Here is a 23,324-nt window from a genome sequence, read left to right as displayed (position 1 = left end):
CAAGAGTATTTTTTTAAATATTTTATCATGTTTTTACCGAACGGGCATTGAATGTGTTGTGGTATTGCACAGAAAAGTGATGGCGCTACGGTCCCTAAAACAGATCAGTTCTAGTGTTTTTAATTGTGTCGAAGTTTGTGATGCTTTTGTGCATTCTTGTTTTCTGACTTCTAAAATCTGTTAATAAACTTTTTCACTATGCAATGAGGCCTTGTTTAGCATTACTTAGGAGTGGCGGCTCACTTAACTATCGGTGTCTGACCGGTGCACCCCCAGGAATGGCAGAGGGACCAAAAAAAAAAAAGGCCCACTGTGTGCACAGCACTGTTCAAAACCCTCAATAAATATCACTGATTGACTATTGGATTTTCAGTCTCCCACTCATAAATACAGTTACATCAGCAAAGTTATCTTTGAACTGCAGCACAACTCTACAGAACTCCAGAGTCCAGAAACCCATACACCTTTTCAAGAAGCATTTCTGTGGAAAAGGAATATTTAAAGACATGATACTCTACTTTTTACAACTGATGTGTTCAGAGCTGGGTTGGGCATATTAGTGATGTACTTTGCATCAACGCTAGAGTTCTGGGAAGAACTTTGAGTATTGCCTGGGGCATGATTTCACAAAACGACTGAAGGTGTGGAGAGAAGTCTTGCATCTGGTCCTTAAATGAACCAATTTCCTCTGGAGTCGGTACCTCCCACGCTTCCCTGCAGATCCCAGCCTCCTCCCATTTATGCCAATCTGCTTAAAGCTGGCCTTGTTCTGTCTCCTTCAAGTGATGAAGTACATCAAGTATTCTAAGAAGCAATTATACATGGCCGGCGGGGGGTGGAAGGAATGTAAACCTAATTTCTCCTGCAGTGATTTGTGTGGGTTTCACACGCCTCTGGGGTATTATGTGATGATGTAACATTCTCCTTTTTTTCCAGTTTATTCTAAAAAGTGAATGTTGAAAGGAGGGAAAGTGATTTAAAATTAGTCTCACTTTAAGCAAATGGTAGCCACCAAGTAACACCTAGGAAAAAATTAAGCCATTGGCCAAACACATGCTGGCCCTGCTAAATTTCAAACACAACAAAAAATCCAGAGGAAAGGGCAGATTCCCTGGTAGTACCCCCTTTCAAAGAGGAGATGGAGTGCTAGAACTGCCACTCGCTTGGCTGGCTGGGACCCCCCAACCCAGCCACTGGGAGCTGGGAAGAATGGGGGACTCTCAGTAAAGCAAAGAAATCAGCTTCCCACTCATGCCAGCCCAGACCTTGTTCAGGGACCCTGACTCTCCCTCGTGATCTGACTCCTCCTCCCCTCATCCTCCCCATACCCCTATCTCTTTCTCTTCTCCTTTCCTCCCTCCTCTTCTTCCATCCCTTCCTCTCCTCCACTCTGTCCCTCTCCCTCCTCTTTCCCCCCTTCACTTTCTCCATCTCTTTCTCTCCTCCTTTTTCCTCCATCTCTTTCTCGCTCCTTTCCCTCCTCCACTCCTTCCGTCTCTCTCACCTCCTTTTCCTCCCTCCACCTCATTCTCTCCTCCTTTTCCCCCTTCTTTCCCTTGACTTCTTTCTCATCTTCCTCCTCACTTCCACCTTTGTGTCCCTCCCTTCTCCTCTTCTTCGCCTCCCTGCCTTCTGCCCTTTTTGTCTTCCAAGAAAACACAGCCGTATGTCCTACCACATGCATCTGCCCCTGCACTTGCCCAAGCAGCTGGTGGTCTTCATCCTGAGCTCCTGAAGTGGCTTTACCCCAGAAATCAGCATCGCAGTGGAGATGGTGGTGAACTCTGATATGTAGCCACCCAGAAGCTTGGCAGTCTGGCCCCTGACTCACAGTAGGTACCTAGGGGAGGGAAGAGGTGAAAGAAGGGGGAATGGGAACTCTTTGGCTATGAGATCTAGAGGAGAGGAGCAAGAAGCCCCCTCCCCCCCAACACCACAATAGTGGAGTCCCCTTGTGCCCAGTGTGATGGGGGATTCAACAATGTCCTTTGACTTAGCGGATTGGGGGAATTCAAACTCCTGTGTTCCCTTTTCTGGATCTGTTGTGAACTTTGTGTCTCCTTGGGCTCATACTCAAGATGCAGCGTGTCCTAATGATAAGATGGCCAACTCAGGAGTCAGGGAACTTGGGTTCTAATTTTGGCTTTGCCATTGGCCTTCTGGGTGACCATGGGCAAGTCACTTCACTTCTCTGGGCCTCAGTTACCTCATCTGCAAAATGGGGATTGAATTCCTGTTCTCCCTTTTAGACTGTGAGACCTTTTTGGGATAAGACTGTCCCCAGACTAATTATCTGGTATCTCCCCCCAGCACTTAGTCAACTGTATTGAGCTGTTACTGAGTACGGAATGCTATACTAAGTGCTTAGAAGAATACACTAAAACAAGATAACAGGCGTGTTCCCTGCCCATAGCGAGCTAACAGTCTAGAGGAGGAGACAGACCTTAATATAACTAAATAAATTACCAATATGTACTAAAGTGCTCTGGGGCTGGGAGGGGGAATGAATAAAGGTAGTAAATCAGGGTGATGCAGAAGCGAGTGGAAGAAAGGAAAAGAGGGCCTAGTCAGGGAAGGCCTCTTGGAGGAGAGGTGCCTTCAATAAGAAGGCTTTAAAGTGGGGAGAGTAATTGTCTGTTGGATATGAAGAGGGAGGATGTTCCAGGCCGGCGGTAGGATGTGGGTGAGATGTCAGCAGTGAGATAGATGAGATGGAGACACTGTGAGAAGGTTAGCATTAAAGGAGCGAAGTGTGCAGGATGGGTTGTAGTAGAAGAGCGAGTTGATGTAGGAAGGGTCAGGGGATTGAGTGTTTTAACGCTGTTGGTAAGGATTTTCTGTTTGATGCAGAGGTGGATGGGCAACCACTGGAGGTTCTTGAGGAGGGGGGAAACATGGACTTAACGTTTTTGTAGAAAAATGATCTGGGCAGCAGAGTGTTGGAAGGAATGGACTAGGGAGAGGCAGGAGACAGGGAGGTCAGCAAGGAGGCTGATACGATAATCAAAGTGGGATAAAATAAATGCTTGGATAAATATTAGAAGTTTGGATGGAAAGGAAAAGGCAGGTTTAAGCAATGTCATGAAGCTCAAACCAACAGGATTTAGTGATGGATTGAATATGTGTGTTGAATGAGAGGAGTCAAGGATAACCCTAAGGTTAAAGGCTTGTGATACAGAAAGGACGGTGGTGCTGTCTACAGTGATGAGAAGGTCAGGGGAAGGACAGGGTGTGGGTGGAAAGATAAGTTCCATTTTGGAATTAAGTTTGAGGTGACATGACGCAAGGACCTCCAAGTAGAGATGTCTTGAAGGCAGAGGAAATGTGAGACTGTGGACAGAGAGAGAGAGCAGGGCTGTAATCATCCACATAGAGGTGGTGGTTGAAGCCTTGTGAGCGAATGAGTTCTCCAGGGAGTGGGTGTAGATGGAGAATACAGTGCTTGGCACATAGTAAATCTTTAACCAGTACTTATTATTAAGTAGAGTCAATCTGCTGATAACACTGGGCCATTGTGTAATCACGATAGTTAGTCCTGGGCAAACCCCCGTATGGTTGCCCGATGCTTGTGATTCTTAAATCTGGTCAGTAGATAAATAAATGTCATTACTGAAGCCCCCAAGCTGTAAAACTAAACTTCAGTATTCCCAGGCCTCCTTCCTTATGCTTCTTGTTTGACTTCTATTTAGTGTGTTATTCTGACCTTGCCAGGAGCTCTTTTCTAATGTTGAAATGTGAATTCCATAAAGTTGATCTATAGTGTTTTTAAGTCCCCTTCTTAACCCACCAGATAAGAGGTCTTTGAGTGGAAACTAATTTTTCTCAGTATATCCTCAAGTACTTATGCACTGGAAGGGCACAATAAATGATTTATGAAGGTAAGGATTCAGCCTTTTATTATTATTATCACTATTGTTGTATTAAGCTCTTACTATGTGTCAAGCACTGTTCTAAACATGGGGGTAGAGACAAATTAATCAGGTAGGACACAACCCACAAGGGGCTCACAGTCTTAGCAGAAGGGAGAATAAGTACTAAATCCCCATTTTACAGATGAGGAAACAGGTCCAGAGAAGCAAATTGATTTGTTCAAGGTCCCACAGCAGGCGACTGGCTGAGCCAAGTTTAGAACCCAGGTCCTCTGACCTCTGACTACTAGGCCCTTTCTCTTCCCACCAGGCCACGCTGCTTCCCAGATGTGGATTACTATGACTGAAATGCTCCCAAGAAGCCCATGTTCACACTTAGGTGATTGGGGAGGGTCCCGCCTCAGTCCTGTCAACTCCTGAAACAGGTGCCCGGTAAGAGAAGGAGACTGGAGGCCGGATGTATCAAAGGCTGCCTCGAAACAGGTCAGTTCTGCCAAGCTGCTTCTTACCATCCAGACCAGAAAACCCCCTCCTGAAGCAAAACCTAAAATCCACCCACTGGCTTTTTGACAAATTCTCTGTCCCTCAGTTTCCCCATCTGTAAAATGGAGACTTGACACCTGCTCTCCCTCCCTCTTAGACCGAGAACACTGTGAGGGACAGGGTCTGTGTCCAACCCTAGTGCCTAGCAAAGTACATGGCACAAAGTGAGGGCTTAATGAGTACCACAGTTATTTACTTTTTATTATTGTTCTCCTCTCAGCCCCTTCAGGATCTTGTGATCTTGACAGTTTGTGCTTACTCCTCCCTAGAAGACACCTCCTTCCACATCAGGGCAGGGCAGCATTTCCAAAGAGAAACCAACCCTATTCTCTCCACTGGGCCAGGCTGTTGATGGGGAAAATCCTCACTACACTTTATCAACCACCCCTCATTTTCCCTGGGCCCAACACTACTTGCTCTTTTTCTATGGATCGATTTAACTTCCCCTCAGAGGCTGATGGCATTTTCCAGTAGCACTCCATCCCGGCCAACTTCTACCGCTGGACCTTCCCCATCGTCCATCCTGCCTGACCTCAGTGGGTGTCTCATTCAGGCCCAGATGGGACCTGTGAGGTGAGCAGGTAAAGGGGAGGTAGGCATTCGGGTGGGGAGATGCCCTGAAGGGGAGATGTACCTGTCAGCTGTGGAAGGAAAAGAAACCTCTTATCTTGAGATCCAGTGGTGTTCTTCAGCCCTCAGAATTGGAAGAGGTTGGGGAAGATTTCCACATCTACCTCCGGGCCTCTAGTGTGCAGTTGCCCTTGGTCCTCCCCTGTTTACACCCGTGACCCAGTAGTTCTATGAGGCGGGGGTGGGGGTGGGGGTGGGGGGGGCGCACCATCAGCACCGCCTTTCTGTTCTAGCTGTAGAGTCAATTAGCCATTTTTTCCCTAGGGAAGGAGTTTAAACACCCACACCCGTTAGCTTAATTCAAATTCCCTGCTCAGATTTTTTTTTTTTACTGGAGCCGATAACAAGGAGCTATCAGCTAAAAGGAGGCATTGGCTTTCATTTTTCTCTTTTTTTCTCTTTCCCTGCCTTTCCTGAACACACAAGTGAGAAGTTTATTTAGCTACAGTCAAAATCTCAGCATGCAATTACGCCAGATGCCAGGCTTTCTGACCCGTAACCTGTCCCGGGGCTTAGCCGGACCTAGAAAAGGACAAAACAAAGTCTTCAGGCATTTTCTTAAGTTTTTATTAAGCTTCTTCCTGCCCGGTTCAAACCAGAACAGAATTCTCTCCCTTTACAGGGCCAAACGGAGAGATAGCTTTTTCCTTCTCCTGAGTGACAGTGTGGAAAGGGGACTGGTGTTGGGTGGCAGGAGGAAGAAGGCATAGGTCCTCTGGTGGCCTTGCTGCTCCTGGGCATTCAGGGCCCTGTGCCTGACCCGGTTCTGTTCAGCCTGACCGACCACCACTCCATGATCCTCTGGGGAGGGGAGGGATGAATCAGGCTGGGCTTCAGGCTCGCAGCTCTGGAGGCGTGTCGGGCTGCCGGCAGGGGTGGGTCACTTGAAAGGCCTCAAGGTTCAGCAGCGCCTCGTTGATGCGCTTGATGGTGGGGTAGGGGGCAAGGTTCACCTTAAACCTGTGGCCAAACAGCAGCAGTGAGCGAGGACTCCAAGCAGGCAGAGGGTTGTGGGGGAAGCCTGTTCTGGGGGACAGCAGCCCTCCCCCCAGTCCTACTGGTACTGCTCACCAGCATGCCGACTAAAAGGGGTTTCCTCTTTCTTCAGGAACCAAAGGGAAGGGGTGGGGCTTCTTATGGTTTTTAAGCACTTACTACATACTCAGGCACTGTACTAAGCGCTGGGGTAGATACAAGGTGATCAGGTTGGACACAGTCTATGTCTCACGTGGGCTCACAGTCCATTTTACAGACAAGGTAACTGAGGCCCAGTGAAGCGACTTGCCCAAGGTCACACAGCAAATGGTGGGGTGGGGATTAGAACCCAGGTCTTTCTGACTCCTAGGTCTGTGCTTTATCCACTAGGCCACACTGCTGAGCTGCAGCTGGTCAGGGAGCAGAGCTGTTCCAGCCTGCGACGAAGTGCTTGCTCATCTGCCTTGCTCCAGTTCAGCAGCGCTGGGCACGAGGATGGCTCGTGGTATAGGGGAGGAGGGGTTGGATGCCAAGGAACGCTAACACACTCACCTCTCAGCATTGGCTACCTGAGGCACCAGGCAGAGGTCCGCCATGGAGACCTGCAATGCAAGTTGAGCTGGTTCAGAACCGGTGGCTGCCCTTTTTCACCTTCCCCACCCCTCAGCCAGCCCCCTCCGCTCTGAGGACAGCTCTGCGGCCCCGATGTCCCACATCTCCCTCCCTCTTGGCAGGACCTATGGGGTCACAGACACGCCCTCAGGCACGTGGTGCTGTCACCTGGGCTGTAAAATGGGTCCTGCAGCTCAAAACCACAAACCTTTCCCTGCACTTCTGCAATGCGCCCCGTCCCTTCCCAAATACTGGCTCCTGGCATTCCAGGGAGACAGTGAGGAAGTGGCTCCGCTCAGGGAAAGAACACAAGACTGGCAAGCAGAAGACCTGGGTTCTAATCTATGCCATTTGCCTGCTGTGTGATCTTCAGTAAGTCCCTTAACTCCTTTGTGCCTCAATGTTCTCATTTCCTGAAACTGAACTCCATGTGGGACAGAGACTGGGTCAGACCTGATTATCTTATCTACCCCAGCATCTAATACAGTGCTGGTCATACTAACAGCTTAATGAATAACACCTATTACTAGTGCTCCAGTCTCTTGCTGCAGGTTCTCAGAACTTAGACTTGCCTGTCACTTGAGCCCCAGCATGAAGGGAGGGGTTCCAAATGGGGTGGAGTGAGGGGGACACCCTTGGAGCCCCATCTAGTTGGTGGAATCATTTTGGAATCAAATGTCACCCCCCTGTGGGGACCGGCAGGTGAGAGGGGCCAGGAGGGTTTAGTTTAACTCCTGTGTTTTGAACTGTTGCCCCCTGGGTGCTCAGGCACCTCTTGGGAGGCCACTGAGGGAAGGATGTGGGGGAAGGTGAGGAGAGGGCGAATGCTGGTGAACAAGCCAGCCTGGGCCTCAGCTTCCTGTTTGACTTTCTTCTGGCTTCTTAGCAGCCTCAGGGAGAGGCCTGGGCTGCTGCTCAGGGTCTGGGGGGCTTTTCCCCAGGCAGAAGGTAGGGTGACGAGGGGAGGGAGTGTGGCGGTGGTGGAGGAGACGCGGGGGCACTAGCAGCTGGTTTAATTCCAAAGGGCATCACGTCTTCTATGGCCGGCAGAGCAAGGCAAGTTCTTCCAGCCTATGGCAGAGGGGCCGCCAGGAGGGATGTAGCTCCCAGCTGCGACTCTAGTCCCGGGGAGTCCTGAGACTGTTCTCTTCCTCTCCATCTCCCTGCTTCCCTCCCCCTCAGATGCTGGTGGCTGCAGTGGGGCCCAGCTGGGGGAGGGGGCTCCTGGGCCTCCCCCAAGGGAAGGGGCCACAGGCAGCAGCCTGCCCTGGTCCCACAGGCCCTACTGTTGCCAGGCTACAGGCTCGACTCGCTTCCCCTCTGCTTGGCGCCCTGGGCCTGGTCTGAGTTGCCGTGGCCGCTGACAGGGAAAGACAGCCCCAGGCCTACAGAACCTAACTAGGGGTGGGATGCAAACAAGCCCATGTCTGAGACCCTGGATGAAGGTGGTAATAACCATACACTGGGAGTTGGGCCCCACAGCCAGGCCCTGCCTCTCTGCAAGGGGTCAGACCATTACCCACTACCTGCTTTTCTTGACTGCCTGTTGTCTGGCAAGACATCACAGGCAAACTGGACTGCCTGCAGCTGAGGAAGGGGGAATCTGAAGGAATAAGCTGACCCTGGACATGGAGGAGGTGGAGGCAGCAGAACCCTCTCCCTCACAGACAAGACGCCACCCCACTGTTGAGCTAAGCGGGGCAGAACGGAAGGGTGGGCCGCGGGCCCCTTACCTCATCTCCCATGCAGTACTTCCCGGCCGTGCCCTGCAGGATCTGCTCCAGAGCTGGGAGGAGACCAAGCCCGTTAGCCGGGGAGAACTGATTTCCGCCCTCTCGCCCACCCCTCCGCTTCTTCCTTCAGCAGGGATGGGAGTTTGTGGGACACAGGGTGGAATGAACTTGTGGAGTCAGGCTGCATCTGAGGAGCATGGAAGCTCTCCACATCAGGCACAAACTCCTGACCTCCCCCTGTTTACCTTCCCTCCTCTCCTACTCCCTCCTTCTGCTTTGCTTCTCAAGCCAGCCTATTCACGGAGTCTCATTCTCACCTATCCTCTGACCTCTTGCTCCCACCCTCCTGCTTCGTATGTGGAGGACCACTATTCTCCCCATCTCCAAAGCCCTTCTCAAATTCCAGCTCCTCTGGGAAGGCTTCCTTGATTTGCTTGTATCCACCTCAGTGCTTATCACAGTGCCTGGCACAAAGTAATTAACAAATACCATTATTATTATTACTCTCTCATCTCTCATCTTATCATCCCACTGCCCCCCACCAAAGCCTAGGATACTCAGTCCTCCCCAGTCCATACAGGCTTTCATTCTTATCTTGGAAACCTTACTGCCTCCCCTACCTGTTATTTCAGTGTTTGTCTCCCTCCCTAGCTTGAAAATAGTATCTAATAATAAAACTATTTGTTAAGCACTTAATCACTCTATTGTATTCTTCCAAGCACTTGATACAGTGTTCTTCACTTAAAAGCTCAATAAATATCACTAATGTGCTTCCTTATCTTTCCTATTAGATTAGTACTTCTATTGTATTTTCCTAAGCACTGAAGTGCTCTGCAATAAATGCCATTGGTTGATATTTTTTGAAGAAGGGGGAGGTGTTTCACAGTCCAAGAAGTTGCTTCTCTTACTAAGGAATTTACTTGTCCCCCTGACCTTGATCTACTCATCTCCATCCTGTGGCGGGCAGCCTCTCCTAAGCCCAAAAGAGGGAAGAGAAGTCAACTCAAAAGGGCCAGGGGACCTGGTCACAGAATTCCACAGCAGTGATAGTGGGGAAGACTAGATTTTCACTTGCCATTAAACCATGGCCCGATTAACCCCAACTCTCTTCCGAGCAACCCCTCTCGAGCCCAGTTCCTGGGCTGAAAAATTATAACCTCATCCTGTCGATGACTTCTTTATCCTGGGCTTTGGCACTCTAGGGCGCTGATACCACAGGGGCTGTTTAACATGGCCTAGCAATGTCTCAAAGTAAGATGGGAAGATGCCCTAATTGGATGAGCCACGGAACTCACCTTTGAAACCCTGGCAGATGCACTGCTGTGCCCAGGCCAGCTGTTTCTCCTGTTCCACTTGCTTCAGGACAGACAGGTTCTGAGAGTCCCAAAGAAAACCCACAGTTAACATTCTGGGACTTCATTTGCTTCACCAATTCAGTCCCAGGAACCAAAATCGTCCCCACCCTCGACCCCCAAACTTCCTCTTACCTGTAATTTATTTTTACTATCCCTAAAGCTAGGGATCATGCCTACTAACTCTGTAATACGTCTCCAAAGTGCTTAGTACAGTGCTCTGCCCACAATCAGTGCTCACTAAATACTAATGTTTGAATATACCCACACCGGGTCAACACTCAAGTCTCCCTTATATTTCAAAACAGAAAAACACAAAAAGTCATTCTACTGGGCTCCCTGGCCACTCTAGTTTTCTCGTCTCCTTCGGTTAAAACACCTAGAATGGGTAGACTATTCCTGCAGCCATCACGTCCTCTTCCCCTGTTCTCTTCCTGACCCGATATGGTCAGGTTTTCAACACCCTCTCTTCCCCAAGTCCCCACTTTCCGAAGTCACCGATGAACTTCTCACAGTAGAGTCTGACGGGCCCTACTCCTACCTAATCCTTCACTTATTTATTTATTACTTATTTTATTCACATTAATGTCCGTCTCCCCCTCTAGACTTGCAAGCTTATTATGGCAAGGAATGTGTCGGCTAATTCTGTTGTATTGCACTCTCCCAAGTGCTTAGAACAGTGCTCTGCATATAGTAAGTGCTCAATAAATACCACTGATTGATTGATGCCCCTCTGAAGAATATCTGATCTTGGGGGTTTTTTATGGTATTTGTTAAGCACTTATTATGGGTCAAACACTGTTCTAAGCTCTGGGATGGGTACAAGTTAATTAGATCAGACACAATCCCTGTCCTGCATGGAGCTCACAGTCTAAGCAGGAGGGAGACCAGGTATTTTAATCCCTGTTTCAGTTGAAGAAACTGAGGCCCAGAGAAGGGCACAGAGACTCGTACAAGTTCACACACAGCAAGCGATTGGCCGAGCCAGGATTAGAACCGAGGGCCTCTGACTCCCTGTTTTCTGATTGCCAACTCTCCTGGTTCTGTCTTTCGGATGCTCCTTCACTGATTGCCCTTGCACCTCACCCCCTTCCCATGGGTGCCCCCAAGGCTCTGTGGGCCAGCATTCAAACTTATTTATTGAGCATTTACTGTGTGCAGGGAACTGTACTAAGTGCTTGGAAAGTACAATTCGGCAACAAATAGAGACAATCCCTATCCCAGTTTAGTACAATGCGTGGCATTTAGTAAATGCAGAACAAAGACCACAATTATGATCATTTTCATCAAATACTCTCTTAAAACCTCTTCATCTCAGAAGTTACCACCACCACCCTCCCTGTGCCTGAAGCCCCCAACCTTGGACTCATTCCTGATTCCTCACTGTCATTCCGCTCTCACATTCAATCTACTGCTAAAGCCTGCCACTTTCACCACCAAAAACATTTTGCCCACCTCCCCCTTCCTCTCCGCTCATCCAGGTGGTTCAAGCAGTCCTCCTGTCCCGATGGTCTCCTCACTGATGCTCCTGCCTCCGGCCTCACCCCCGTTCAGCCCATACTCCATTCTGCTGCACAGATCCTCTTTCTGAAATGTCACCCTTACTCCCAGCCCCACAGCACTAATACATATCTGTAATGATTTATTTATATTAAACTGTAAGCTCTAGATTGTAAACTTGTAGCAGGGGATATGTCTGTTATATTGTACTCTCCCAAGTACTTAGTACAGTGCTCTGCACACAGTGAGTGCTCAATACATACAACTGACTTACATGGCTCCCCCTCCTCAAAATCCTCTTATGGTAACCCGCCTCCCTCTGTATGCAGCTAAAATGCCTTTCCGTTGGCCTTAAGGCTCTCCACCTTTCTCATCAGCTTTCCTCACCCCCGGTTCTCATCTTCACACTCCTCCCTCCTCCCAGGAGGTCTCCCACTTCCTCACTGGGCCCACTCTGATCTGCCCTTAGCTTTCCCCACCTTCAAAATCCTCCTAAAATCCCACCTCCTCACCTATGTCTTCCCCAACCAACTCTTAGTACCACGATCCTTAACCCTACGGCTGGCTCTTTTCATTTATGCCCATCCTTAGTTCTAGTGTATATATGCAAAGCCAGTGTTTTTCCAAGTCTGTGTCCCCCGATAGGGCAGAGTACCTTGTCTTGGGCTTCTGTTGTGTCGCCCAAGCACATTCAGTATATTACACTGCACTCAGTAAATGCTCAATAAATACCATAACTACTCCAGTAGCCCAAAGCCCAGTTCCTCAACTCTCTCTGGTGCAGGGAGGCAAAGAAATGAATCAGTGAGGAGCAGCATAGCCTAGTGGATTAAGCATGGGTCTGGGAATTTGAAGGACCTGGGTTCTAAGCCCAGCTCCACCACTTGTCTAGTGTGCGACCTTGGGCAAGTCATTTAACCTCTCTGTGCCTTAGTTACCTCATTTGTAAAATGTGGATTAAGACTGTGAGCCCCATGTGGGACATGGACTGTGTCCAACCTGATTACCTTCTATCTACCCCAAAGGTTAGTACAATGCCTGGTACATAGTAAGCACTTAACAAATACCATAAAAAAAAAAATGTCCCAACACTTCAGCTGCCCACGTGTCTACCACCCACGGGGTTTGAAAACACCTCAAATTTTTGTGAGTGGAGTAGGAGAACACAGAGGTATGTGCCAGGGGCTCTAGACAGCAGTGGTCAGACATCCCTTGATTGAGCACTTACCGTGTGCAGAGCACTCTACCTCACTCTTGGGAACACAGTTGGCAGTCACCATCCCTACTCAGGAGCTAACAGTCAAGCTAACAACTTCCCCTAAGACGAGTTAGATGTTCCAGCCCTTCCCAGCGATGCCTTTGGGATCCCCTGGCCGACCCCATCTTGGGATCGAAGTTCAGGGTCACCGAGTTCCCCTGCGAGGATCTTCCCGTTGCCTGGCCATCCTCGGGGGACGGGCCCCACCCCGGACCTCCCGGCTGACCTGCTCCACGAGAGCCCGTACCTGCAGGGGCTGGATGCCGGCGGCAATCACGTTGGAGATCATGCGGACGCTGGCTCTTTTCTTGGGATCCCGGGGCAGGATGCTCGGGCTGGGCCGCGTCTCCTCCAGGTACTCGATGATGGCCAGCTGCAGCCGTGGGAAAGGAGAGAGAGGAGAGGCGCTCAGCTGACGGCGGGCCAGGTAAGAGAACCGCTTCCAAGGGAAGGATGACGTGGCCATAGGAGATGCCAAATGGGCTCGTAGCCTCACTAGGACTATGGACAGGGGAGGCCTTCAGTCTGAAGTCCTTTCTTTCCTCTGCCACCTCCAGTAGGGGCTTTGCTCTCCCCTTCCTCCTTTTCTGAGGGAGAATGATTCCCTGTTCGAGAAAGTTCCCTGCTCTGGGGATTCACTTCTTGTAGCTCTACCAAACTCTCGGTTATAGAGCTAAGGCCATCAGGTGACCCAAACCCAAAGTTCTTTGATACCAGACACCCCTAAACTGGAAACTGAACTCAGGCCCCCAGTCCTTCACCCCCTCAGGAATACAAGTGGAGACTGAGGTGTTGGGATCCCGAGCCCAGACTGGCCCAGCATACTCACTGATTGGGAAATGGTGATGCCATCGATCTTGAGGGCTGGGACCTGCTGCATGGGGTTCATTGCCTGGAATTCGCCCGTGAACTGCAGAGACAAACCTGGGGAGTCACGGCTATCGCTGGCCAGCAGGCGGTGGCCCTCAACCCGGGATCAATGGGGGCTTCTAACCTCCTGCAGGCTACCCCCCTGGTCCTGCTCCCAGACCCTGACCCACCACCCTGTCTCAGCGCTCTTGTGGGTTCTGAGCATCTCTTGTTCTGCCAGATTTGAGCCCCACAGAGGTTTTGGATCATCTGTGGAGATTCCCCCAGTGGGAATCCATCAGAATGATTAAAAAAGAACAAAACCCCCCCCCTCAAACCCAAACCAAACTCGCTCTAAGGCATTTTTAACTGACTTTCCCCCACTCATTTTGGCATGGTTGGCCAACAGGCCTGCCCTTTTCTTGGTTCCGCTGTTTTTCACCGTAAGATCTAAGATCTATATCATTTTGTCTGTTGCCAGACACACGAGTGCCCCGCTGCAAGCTGTGTCCAAGCAGGTTCTGGGACTGGCTCCTGTAGGGGACATTTCCCAATTCTCTACCGGTTTTCTGGCCAAAAACAAATGGGGAAAATATGTGCTAAGACAGAACTGAGTGAACATCAGGGTCCATGCCAAGGAAAGCAACCTATCACCCAGTTCCCCTAAGTTCCCTTAAATTCCCCTGTCTCCCAGGGCCTCTGTGGGAGACAGAATTCTGGGTGGAATGGATCATTGATCTGATCCAGTAATGGCATTGCTGACATGCCAACTTGCTCGACCTGGACTTCATTCACTCCAAAGAGCTAAGACAAAAAGGTCACTGTAAGACCTAGGAGGAAGAGACTAAGAGCAATGAAGCGCATGACAGGACCATATGGCTGATAGGCGGACCCTCATTGTCCATTCAGAGGCAGTGTGGCCTAGTGGAAAGAGCACGGACCTGGGAGTAAGAGGAGCTGGGTTCTAATTCCAGCTCAGCCACTTGCCTGCTGTGACCTTGGGCCAATCACTTCACTTTCTCAGTTTCCTCCTCTGTCAGATGGGGATTAACTGGTCTCCTTCCCCCTTGGGCTGCCAGCCCCATGTGGATTCGGGGCTCTGTTCAGCCTGATTATCCTGCATCAGTCCCAGCACTCACTACACTGCTTGACATATAGGAAGCATTTACGGAATACCACAGCTTCTATCATTACTCTGCCCCACCGCAACTGGCATTGACCTGAGCCCTCGAGGGCTGGGGAACTCCAAAGAAAACAGAGCCTGGCTCTCTGCTCTGGAAGATAAGAGGTTGAATGCTAAATATTTTTATGGTATTTGTTAAGTGCTCACTATGTGCCAGGCTTTGTCCTGCTACGAGCTAAACAGGTTGGACACAGTGCCCCTCCCACATGGGACTCAGTCTTAATCCCCATTTTACAGATGAAGTAACTGAGGCACAAAGAAGTAAAGTGATTTGCCCAAGTTACAAAGCAGCCAAGAGGCGGAGCCAGGATTAGAAGCCTTGGTCCTTCTGACCCTCAGGCCTGTGCTCTATCCACTAGGCCACGTTGCTTCCCCCAATTCAATGACAGCAACTAACCCCCTTACCCAACCAGGCCTCTAACATTTGGGTCCACCTGCTACACTCCTTACCTGCTGCCCCCCGTCCTTGATGAGGTTAACTGGGATGGTCTCATAGGTGATCCCTTTCAGGGCAAGAGCTGGTGGGGAGAAAAAACAACACATCACGGGCAAGCGAGGGGACAGCAGTATATGTGGGTTCTAATCCCGCCTCTGACACTTGTCACTGTCTCTTCTTCCTCAGACTATGGGCCCCATGTGGGACCTAATCACCTCAAATCTACCCCGGTACTTAGTAGAATGCTTGGCACATGTAAGTACTTAAATGCTACAATTATTATTATTATTACATAGTCAACATAGTAATAATTATGAAGTTTGTTAAGCACTTACTATGTGCCAAGCACTGTTCTAAGCACTGGGGTAGATACAAGGTAATCAGGTTGTCCCACAGAGGGCTCAGAGTCTTAATCCTCATTTCACAGATGAGGTAACTGAGACACAGAGAAGTGAGTGACTTGTCCAGGGTTACTCAGCAGACAAGTGGCAGAGCTGGGAGTAGAACCCATGACCTGCTGATTCCCTGGCCTGGGCTCTATCCCCTATGCCATGCTGTACCTTCTACTCCCCCGAGAAGTTAGTACAGTGCTCTGCACACAGTAAGCGCTCAATAAATATGACTGACTGATTGATCATAACCCAACTGCCTTGTGCTTTAGGGATTCTCTCCCTGCAGCCTCGCACCCTGAGCCTCCAGCTCCCCTAGTCCAGCCCTGACCAGGTCAGCTCTTGTTTAGCTTGCATTATCTAACGAGATAAGAACCGGCAGAGGCCTGGCCGGACGCCCGGCCACCCCCCTGCACCTTGGCCCCAGGCCCCTACAGACAGCGGACGTCACCCGCCAGAGACCTACAGATCTCACTCGTTTTGTACAACTGGTTCCAGAGAGCGGAGCCAGGAGAGGACTTGACTGTCTGAGAAAAATGCCCCCCATCCCACATCAGAGTCCCACCTGTCTTCCAGCCCTAGAAAAGCCAGGGTGAGGACAGCCCAGGGCAGGAGACCCCAACCAACCAGCTGAGCGATGTCCCCAGTCTCCGGCTTCACCTCCCCCACAACTCCCACCTTCCCACGCTAACTGGGCCGGGCCTGGCATGGAGGCCCCGAGAAAGGACGAAAACGGCTTTTACCTATGCGGACCCTCCAGGAGCAGGAGCTTCGGAAATAAGAGTACAGGATAGGCTGAGGAGAGAAAATGCAGGGGAGCAGTTAGCCGGTGCCTTGGTTCCCCAGAGTCCAAAGCAGTGGGACAGGATGCTCTTTCGGCCCGTTAGCACCCCACTGGAGGTCGGTGGGTATGAAGCGGGCCGGCTCTCCTGGGTGTGACCCCCTGTCATCCACCCCTCACCCCCCAGGGCCCAGGACCGAGGCTGCCCCCCGAACCGGCCGGCCGGTCATCCCTGCGGAGAGGCAGCTGGCTATGGACCTTCCTACCTTGCCGGGCTCTGCCATGGTGCTAGTGTGATCCTTGCTCTGCTCAGGCACTTCCCCTGACTCTGTGCTGTGGAGAGGGGAAAGGGGGTGGAGTGCCAACAGCCAATGGGAAGAGCTAGCGTGATTTCATCTAGAGCACTACACTGGGTGACTTTGGCCCAGAAAAGGGTTCATTAGGCTGCATACCCTTCTCTCATCCCCGGAGCCCTGCAGCCAGATCTCGAATCCCCAGTGCCTTCACCCCCCACTAAGCCTGCGTAGATTTCTCCGCCCCATCCCCTCTCTTTGGACATCTGTCCAAGTGCCTAGGGCAGGATCTGAGCAGGGGGGAGTAGTTATGGCTTGATCCCTTGATCTAAACTGAGCAAATTATTCACTGAAGTTGACAGACCACTACTATGGTCAGCAGAACACACTTCCACCCTGCAACTTCCTGCAGAGATTCAAAGTCAGGCTGCAACTCCTCATTTAGCTAACGTTGTGAGGCTGTAAGCTTGCTCGGGGCAAGGCATGTGTCTATCAGCTCTGTTATGCTGAACTCTCCCAAGCGTGTAATACAGTGCCCTGCACAGAATAAATATGACCAGAAAGAGCTCAGAACTGTGAGTCAGGACCCCTGGGTTCTAAGCCCAGCTCCGCCACCTGCCTTCGCTGTGACTTTGGGCAAGTCACTTAACTACTTAGACTCTGAGCCCCATGTGGGACGAGGACTATGTTTGGCCTGATCAACCTGTATCTACCCCAGCACTCAGAAGAGTGTTCAACACACAGACCTAAAGACAATAATAATAATAATCTGTGCCTGTTTCCTCACCTGGAAAATATCTATTCTCCTTTCCTCTTAGACCGTGAGTTCCAGATCTGAATGCATTTTATCTATCCTAATGTTCAGCATATAGTAAATGCTAAACAGATACCACAACTACCATTCTTATTATTCTAGCCAGGTCAGAGCCATGGGGGTCTTGTCGGAGCCATTCTCGGTAGTCAATGGACTATGAGTAGTGGCCCTGGTCCCGTTCAACTAATTCTAGGCCACCCTGTTGGAAGGTGCATCACGGGAGCTGGATGCAGGTGTGAGAATACATTTCTGCAGCTCTGGAAAACTCTTCCGACTTGACGGACTTGGAGCATTTTCTAAAGTCCTGGAATCGGATGGTACCCTCGAGGTCCTGACCCTCAGACATGCAAATCACAGGAAACAGTTTCACCAAATCGGCCAGGCATTACCGAGGACAAGAAGTCTATAGAAAACAGGTGTCAGCCTATACTAGGGAAGCCATGTGTTTAAGCTGCTGGAAATGCCAAGCAAAATGTTGCACAGAATTCTGCTATGATTATTATGGCATTTGTTAAGTGCTTACTATATATCAAGCACTGCTCTAAGTGCTGGGGCAGATACAAATTAATTAGGTTAGACAGTCCAGGTCCCACATGGGGCTCTTGTATATGTATATATGTGTATATGTGTGTGTGTATATATATATATATATATATATATAAAAGCAGCATGGCTCAGTGGAAAGAGCACGGGCTTGGGAGTCAGAGGTCAATGGGTTCGAATCCCGGCTCATACTAAGCACTTAACAAATACCAACATTATTATTATTATTATATATTAGTAAATGTATTGATGCCTGTTTACTTACATTGATGTAAGTCCATCCTCCACCCCGCCTGCCAGACTGAGCCCATTGTAGGCAGGGATTGTCTCTCAATTGCTTACTGTACTTTCCAAGTGCTTTATACAGTGTTCTGCACACAGTAAGTGCTCAGTAAATACAACTGAATAAATGAATGAATGAATACGACTGCCTGAGATGAGGTAAGGAATGCCTGTTATATTGTACTCTCCCAAGTGCTTTACTATAGCGTTCTGCACACAACGAACACCCAATAAATATGATGGATTGATGAGGTGACTGAGGCCCAGAAAAGCTAAGGGACTTGCCTGAGGTCACAAAGAAGACAAATGGCAGAGTCAGGACTAGAACCCAGGTCCTTCTGACTCCCAGGCCCGTGTTCTATCCACTATGTCACATAAACCCCTTTGCTTCAGCTCCCCTTCCCTTCCACATCACTTCGACTTGCTCCCTTTGCTCTCCCCACCGACCCTGCCCCACAGCACTTATGTATATATGCATATATCTATAATTCCATTTATATTGATGCCTGTTTACTTGTTTTGCTGTCTCCCTGCCCACCCCCCCGACTGTAAGCCCGTTGTGTCTCTCTTTATTGCTGTATTGTACTTTCCAAGTCCTTAGTACACTGCTCTGCACACAGTAAGCGCTCAATAAATACGATTGAATGAATGCTTCTCTACACAATTCTACCAGCCTCATTTATGGGCCAGACTCAATATCAAATAGTAAAAGGAGATGAAGTTCTGGAACCTAGCAATCCCCTCTCCCTGAAGCTCTGCTCTTCTAAAAACGGCTATACTGGGTGGCCCAGATGAAGAGAATAAATGAATGGCCACAGCTGCTGTAAGGACGGCTCTAATTAGGAAACTAGAAGCAAGGTGGGCAGAGAAGACTATTTAAAACCATGGTAAAGAAAAGCCTCAAGGGCTGCTCCTTCCCAACTGATAACCCAGACTCAACTGCCAAGGATACCCTGATGGGACACACTATTAAGGAAGGAGGGGTTCTTTTTGAGCAAAAGCTTTGGAAGGAATGAGACACAAGAAGGCAAGTGAGGAAACAGCACCAGCTGCTGCAGACATCCAATACATTACCACAAGAGATGGGGCTTTTTGAGGGCACCATGTGGACCGGACTATGGGTCCCGCCGTGACCTTTTGAGCCAATCCACGGAGGTGAGTTTTACTGTAATTGGGTGTTGTCTTTGTATACCAGGAGCTAAATATATATATATATAATACATCTAAATGTGTAGATATATAAATTTTCACAATCAAGACTACACAAGAGTTTAGTGATGCCTAATGTAACAGAATATAACAAGGACAGGAATTTTGTACTTTTCTAGAGACTTTGGAAAACAAATTTCAATTTATAGTAAGTACAGTCACATATCCAAGGACCATATAACCCTGCAATATCTTGGGGTATTACTGCAAGGGAAAATGGAGGGGGAGAGGGAGGGGAGGAAGGGTTCAGAACAGATAGAGGGGACCAGAAAGGCCCCTAACTACAAAGCAGGGAAATAATTGGGGGATGGGGCAGTGAAGAGGGATTTACAGGATCATTTGAATTTACCCGGAGGTTCTGCTTATGACCTGATTGGTTCCGGAACAGAAACTTAATAATGGCACATTAGCAGTTTATGGGGAAAAACACACACCCCGCAATACAGCCATTCATAAAACATCCACGTTTTTGAGAACCATATCATGGTTGTATCGTAGAGTACACCTCTACTATAAAACTGCTTACTCTGAATCGAGTCAATATGAAATTAAGAATTAAGTTCCCAGAAGTCTTATTTCTTTTTTTGAAAGGAGTCAGGTCTACATAACTGCCCATGGTAATAATAATTACGGTATTTGTTAAGTGCTTAGTACATGCCAGGTAATCGGGTTGGATACGCTCCCTGTCTCACATGGGGCTCATGGTATAATGAATTCTACTTGCTTACTCCCCATGGTAGGAAATTTATTTTCCTCACCTATGCCCTTTCCCCATATTTGCAACCTAATTAGTTGAATTTAAGTTTGGTTTACTACCAGGCAGATTTTTTTCTATGAGAACTAGGCCAGTTTTAGGATGGCAGATTTTAGGTTAGTTAAGATGGCAAGTTTTTTCACTGGTCCCCCATCCTGTACAGGTTTTTAGAGATTTTAGGTTTCCGGGCAGTCCCTGCCTAGACTGTGCCATTCTCTCTCATCCTCTGCTCTCATTGTGGTGGAATAGGGCCCAGAGGGGTCTTGGGATGTGTTCAGTTTGTTGTTCACAAATGCTGCCGATGGACAGTTTTCCCTTCACTTCTGGAGGCAGCTGCTGCTCGCCACAAGGATTAACTGCAGCAAATACTGGTCTTTCGGGACCCGGTACAAAGATCTCTGTGGGCTGTGGGATCTATGGGAAACAGCATGATCTAATAAGAAGTGGTATTTAAGCACTTACTAGGTGCCAGGTACTGTGTTAAGCACTGGGGGGAATACAAGCAAATCAGGATGGACACAGTCATGGGGCTCACAGTCTCAATCCCCATTTTACAAGTGAGGTAACCGAGGCACATAGAAGTGAAGTGACTTGCCCAAGGTCATACAGCAGATGAGTGGCAGAGACAGGATTAAAACTCATGACCTTCTGACTCCCAACCCCGTGTTCTATCCATTTAACCAGACTCCATCACTTGTTTGCTGTATGACCTTGGGCAAGTCACTTTACTTCTCTGGCCTCCAAATGGGATTGACTGGGAACCCCCTGTGGACTGTGTCCATCCTAATGAGCTTGTATCTTAGTACAGTGCCCGGCCCATGGTAAATGCTTAACAAATACCATTAAAAATAAAACAGGGTTTTGTTTTAAAGGTATTTGTTAAGTGTTTAAATGCCATAAAGAACCATGTCTATGCAGATTATTTCAAAAAGGAAATATCGAATGCTAATTTAGCAAGATGACTAACACTCCCTCGGGGGCTGGAACCTTGTCTAATTCCCACCTCCAGATCCTTTCCCGGGTCATGCACGTAGTAAGCGTTTATTAAATATTACTGCTTACTACTACTGCTTCTAACCCTTGACTCTGTCTCACTCGATGCATACAATGGATGGAAGTAAAGTCATTATAATAATAATAATGTTGGTATTTAAGTGCTTACTATGTGCAGAGCACTGTTCTAAGCTCTAGGGTAGATACAGGATCATCAGGCTGTCCCACATGAGGCTCACAGTTAATCCCCCTTTTACAGATGAGGTAACTGAGGCCCAGAAAAGTTAAGTGACTTGCCCACAGTCACACAGCTGACAAGTGGGAGAGCCGGGCAGGGAAGTGTCTACAAGAGCAGCATGGCGCAGTGGAAAGAGCACGGGCTTTGGAGTCAGGGCTCATGAGTTCGAATCCCAACTCTGCCACTTGTCAGCTGTGTGACTGTGGGCAAGTCACTTAACTTCTCTGTGCCTCAGTTCCCTCATCTGTAAAATGGGGATGAAGACTGAGAGCCCCATGTGGGACAACCTGATTCCCCTGTGTCTACCCCAGCGCTTAGAACAGTGCTCTGCACATAGTAAGCGCTTAACAAATACCAACATTATTATTATTATAGTAAGCGCTTAACAAATACCAACATTATTATTATTATTAAGAGCACTGATTTTGTTAATGAATTGTACATCGGCTTGATTCTATTTAGTTGCCATTGTTTTTATGAGATGTTCTTCCCCTTGACTCTATTTATTGCCATTGTTCTTGTCTGTCCATCTCCCCCGATTAGACTGTAAGCCCGTCAAACGGCAGGGACTGTCTCTATCTGTTGCCGACTTGTTCATTCCAAGCGCTTAGTACAGTGCTCTGCACATAGTAAGTGCTCAATAAATACTATTGAATGAAAGAGCATGGGCTTGGGAGTCTGGAGTCGTGGGTTCTAATCTGGGCTCAGGCCGCTTATCAGCTGTGTGACTTGGGGCATGTCACTTCACTGGGCCTCAGTTCCCTCATCTGTAAAATGGGGATTAATAATAATAATAATGGTTGTTATGTGTTTAAGCGATTACTATGTGCCAAGCACTGTTCTAAGCGCTGCAAGGTAATCAGGGTGTCCTATGTGGGGGCTTACAGTCATAATCCCCGTTTTCTAGATGAGGTAACTGAAGCACAGGGAAATGACTTGCCCAAGGTCACATGGCTGATAAGGGGCCTGACTTGGGAGGAGAACCCACGACCTCTGACTCCCACCCCGGGGCTCTTTACACTGAGCCATGCTGCTTCTCATTGTGTTTGTGAGCCCCACGTGGGGCAACCTTGATTACCTTGCAAGCACCCCAGTGCTTAGCACAGTGCTTGGCGTGGCTCAGTGGAAAGAGCCCGGGCTTGGGAATCAGAGGTCATGGGTTCGAATCCTGGCTCTGCCTCTTGTCCGCTGTGTGACTGTGGGCAAGTCACTTCACTTCTCTGGGCCTCTGACCTCATCTGTCAGATGGGGATGAAGCCTGTGAGCCTCCCGTGGGACAACCTGATGACCCTGTATCTCCCCCACCGCTTAGAACAGTGCTCTGCACATAGTAAGCGCTTAAATACCAACATTATTAATACTATTCTCTGGGCCTTCATCTGCCTCTAGTCAGCTGTGTGACCTTAGGCAAGTCACTTAACTTCTCTGTGCCTCAGTTACTTCATCTGTCAAATGGGGATTAAAACTGTGATCCCCACGTGGGACAAACCTTGTATCCCCAGCGCTTAGAACAGTGCTTTGCACATAGTAAGCGCTTAACCAATACCACAATTTTATTTATCTGTCAAATGGGGATAAAGACTGGGCGCCTCACGTGGGACCTGATGACCCTGTATCTCCCAGCGCCTAGAACAGTGCTCTGCACATAGTAAGCACTTTTAACCAATAGCACAATTTATTTTATTTATCTGTCAAATGGGGATGAAGCCTGGGGGCCTCACGTGGGACAACCCGATGAGCCTGGATCTGCCCCAGCGCCTCGAACAGTGCTCTGCAGAGAGTAAGCGCTTAACAAATACCAACATTATTATTGTTATTACCTTCCCTTTCCTCCTCCCGTCTGGCACAGACCTTCCCTGCAGCTGCCGTCGCTTGCATCCTATCCCTTTCTTCCTCTTCTTCTTCCCGCTCCCGGAGCAGAGCGCACCGCTCAATCCCCCTCCTCGGGCAGGGACCTGCCCCGCCTCCCTCCCCCGAACTACAATCCCCATCATGCTCCGCGCCGCGCCCCTGGGATCCCGACTACGACTCCCACAATGCCCTGCGCCGTCTTCCGGGAAAAGGGGGTTGAGGGACTACATTTCCCAG

General features: G+C 49.1%; 1 protein-coding gene across 4 annotated transcripts; it reads right to left on the bottom strand.

Annotated features, from left to right (window-relative positions):
• Positions 1-5,587: 5,587 nt before the first annotated feature.
• Positions 5,588-23,191, bottom strand: GSTZ1 (glutathione S-transferase zeta 1). Of its 4 annotated transcripts, none has more exons than XM_007662877.2 (10): positions 23,057-23,113; positions 16,377-16,443; positions 16,073-16,124; positions 14,955-15,022; positions 13,302-13,382; positions 12,720-12,845; positions 9,658-9,736; positions 8,363-8,415; positions 6,570-6,619; positions 5,588-6,002 (listed from the first exon to the last, which is right to left on the bottom strand). In XM_007662877.2, the coding sequence occupies exons 2-10, from the start codon at positions 16,392-16,394 to the stop codon at positions 5,876-5,878; spliced, it is 654 nt and encodes a 217-aa protein (XP_007661067.1). In that variant the 5' UTR covers positions 16,395-16,443; positions 23,057-23,113; the 3' UTR covers positions 5,588-5,875. The 4 variants fall into 4 exon arrangements, with proteins under 4 accessions (XP_007661067.1, XP_001505837.3, XP_007661069.1 ...); XM_001505787.5 differs by lacking the exon at positions 23,057-23,113 and adding an exon at positions 16,563-16,588; XM_007662879.4 differs by lacking the exon at positions 16,377-16,443 and having other exon boundaries at positions 23,057-23,191.
• Between the last annotated feature and the right edge of the window lie 133 nt (positions 23,192-23,324).

Source organism: Ornithorhynchus anatinus, chromosome 1, assembly GCF_004115215.2.
Source record: "Ornithorhynchus anatinus isolate Pmale09 chromosome 1, mOrnAna1.pri.v4, whole genome shotgun sequence".
NCBI lineage: Eukaryota > Metazoa > Chordata > Mammalia > Monotremata > Ornithorhynchidae > Ornithorhynchus > Ornithorhynchus anatinus.
The sequence above is the reverse complement of the archived record's forward strand: the minus strand, read 5'-3'. Positions and strand labels throughout refer to the sequence as shown.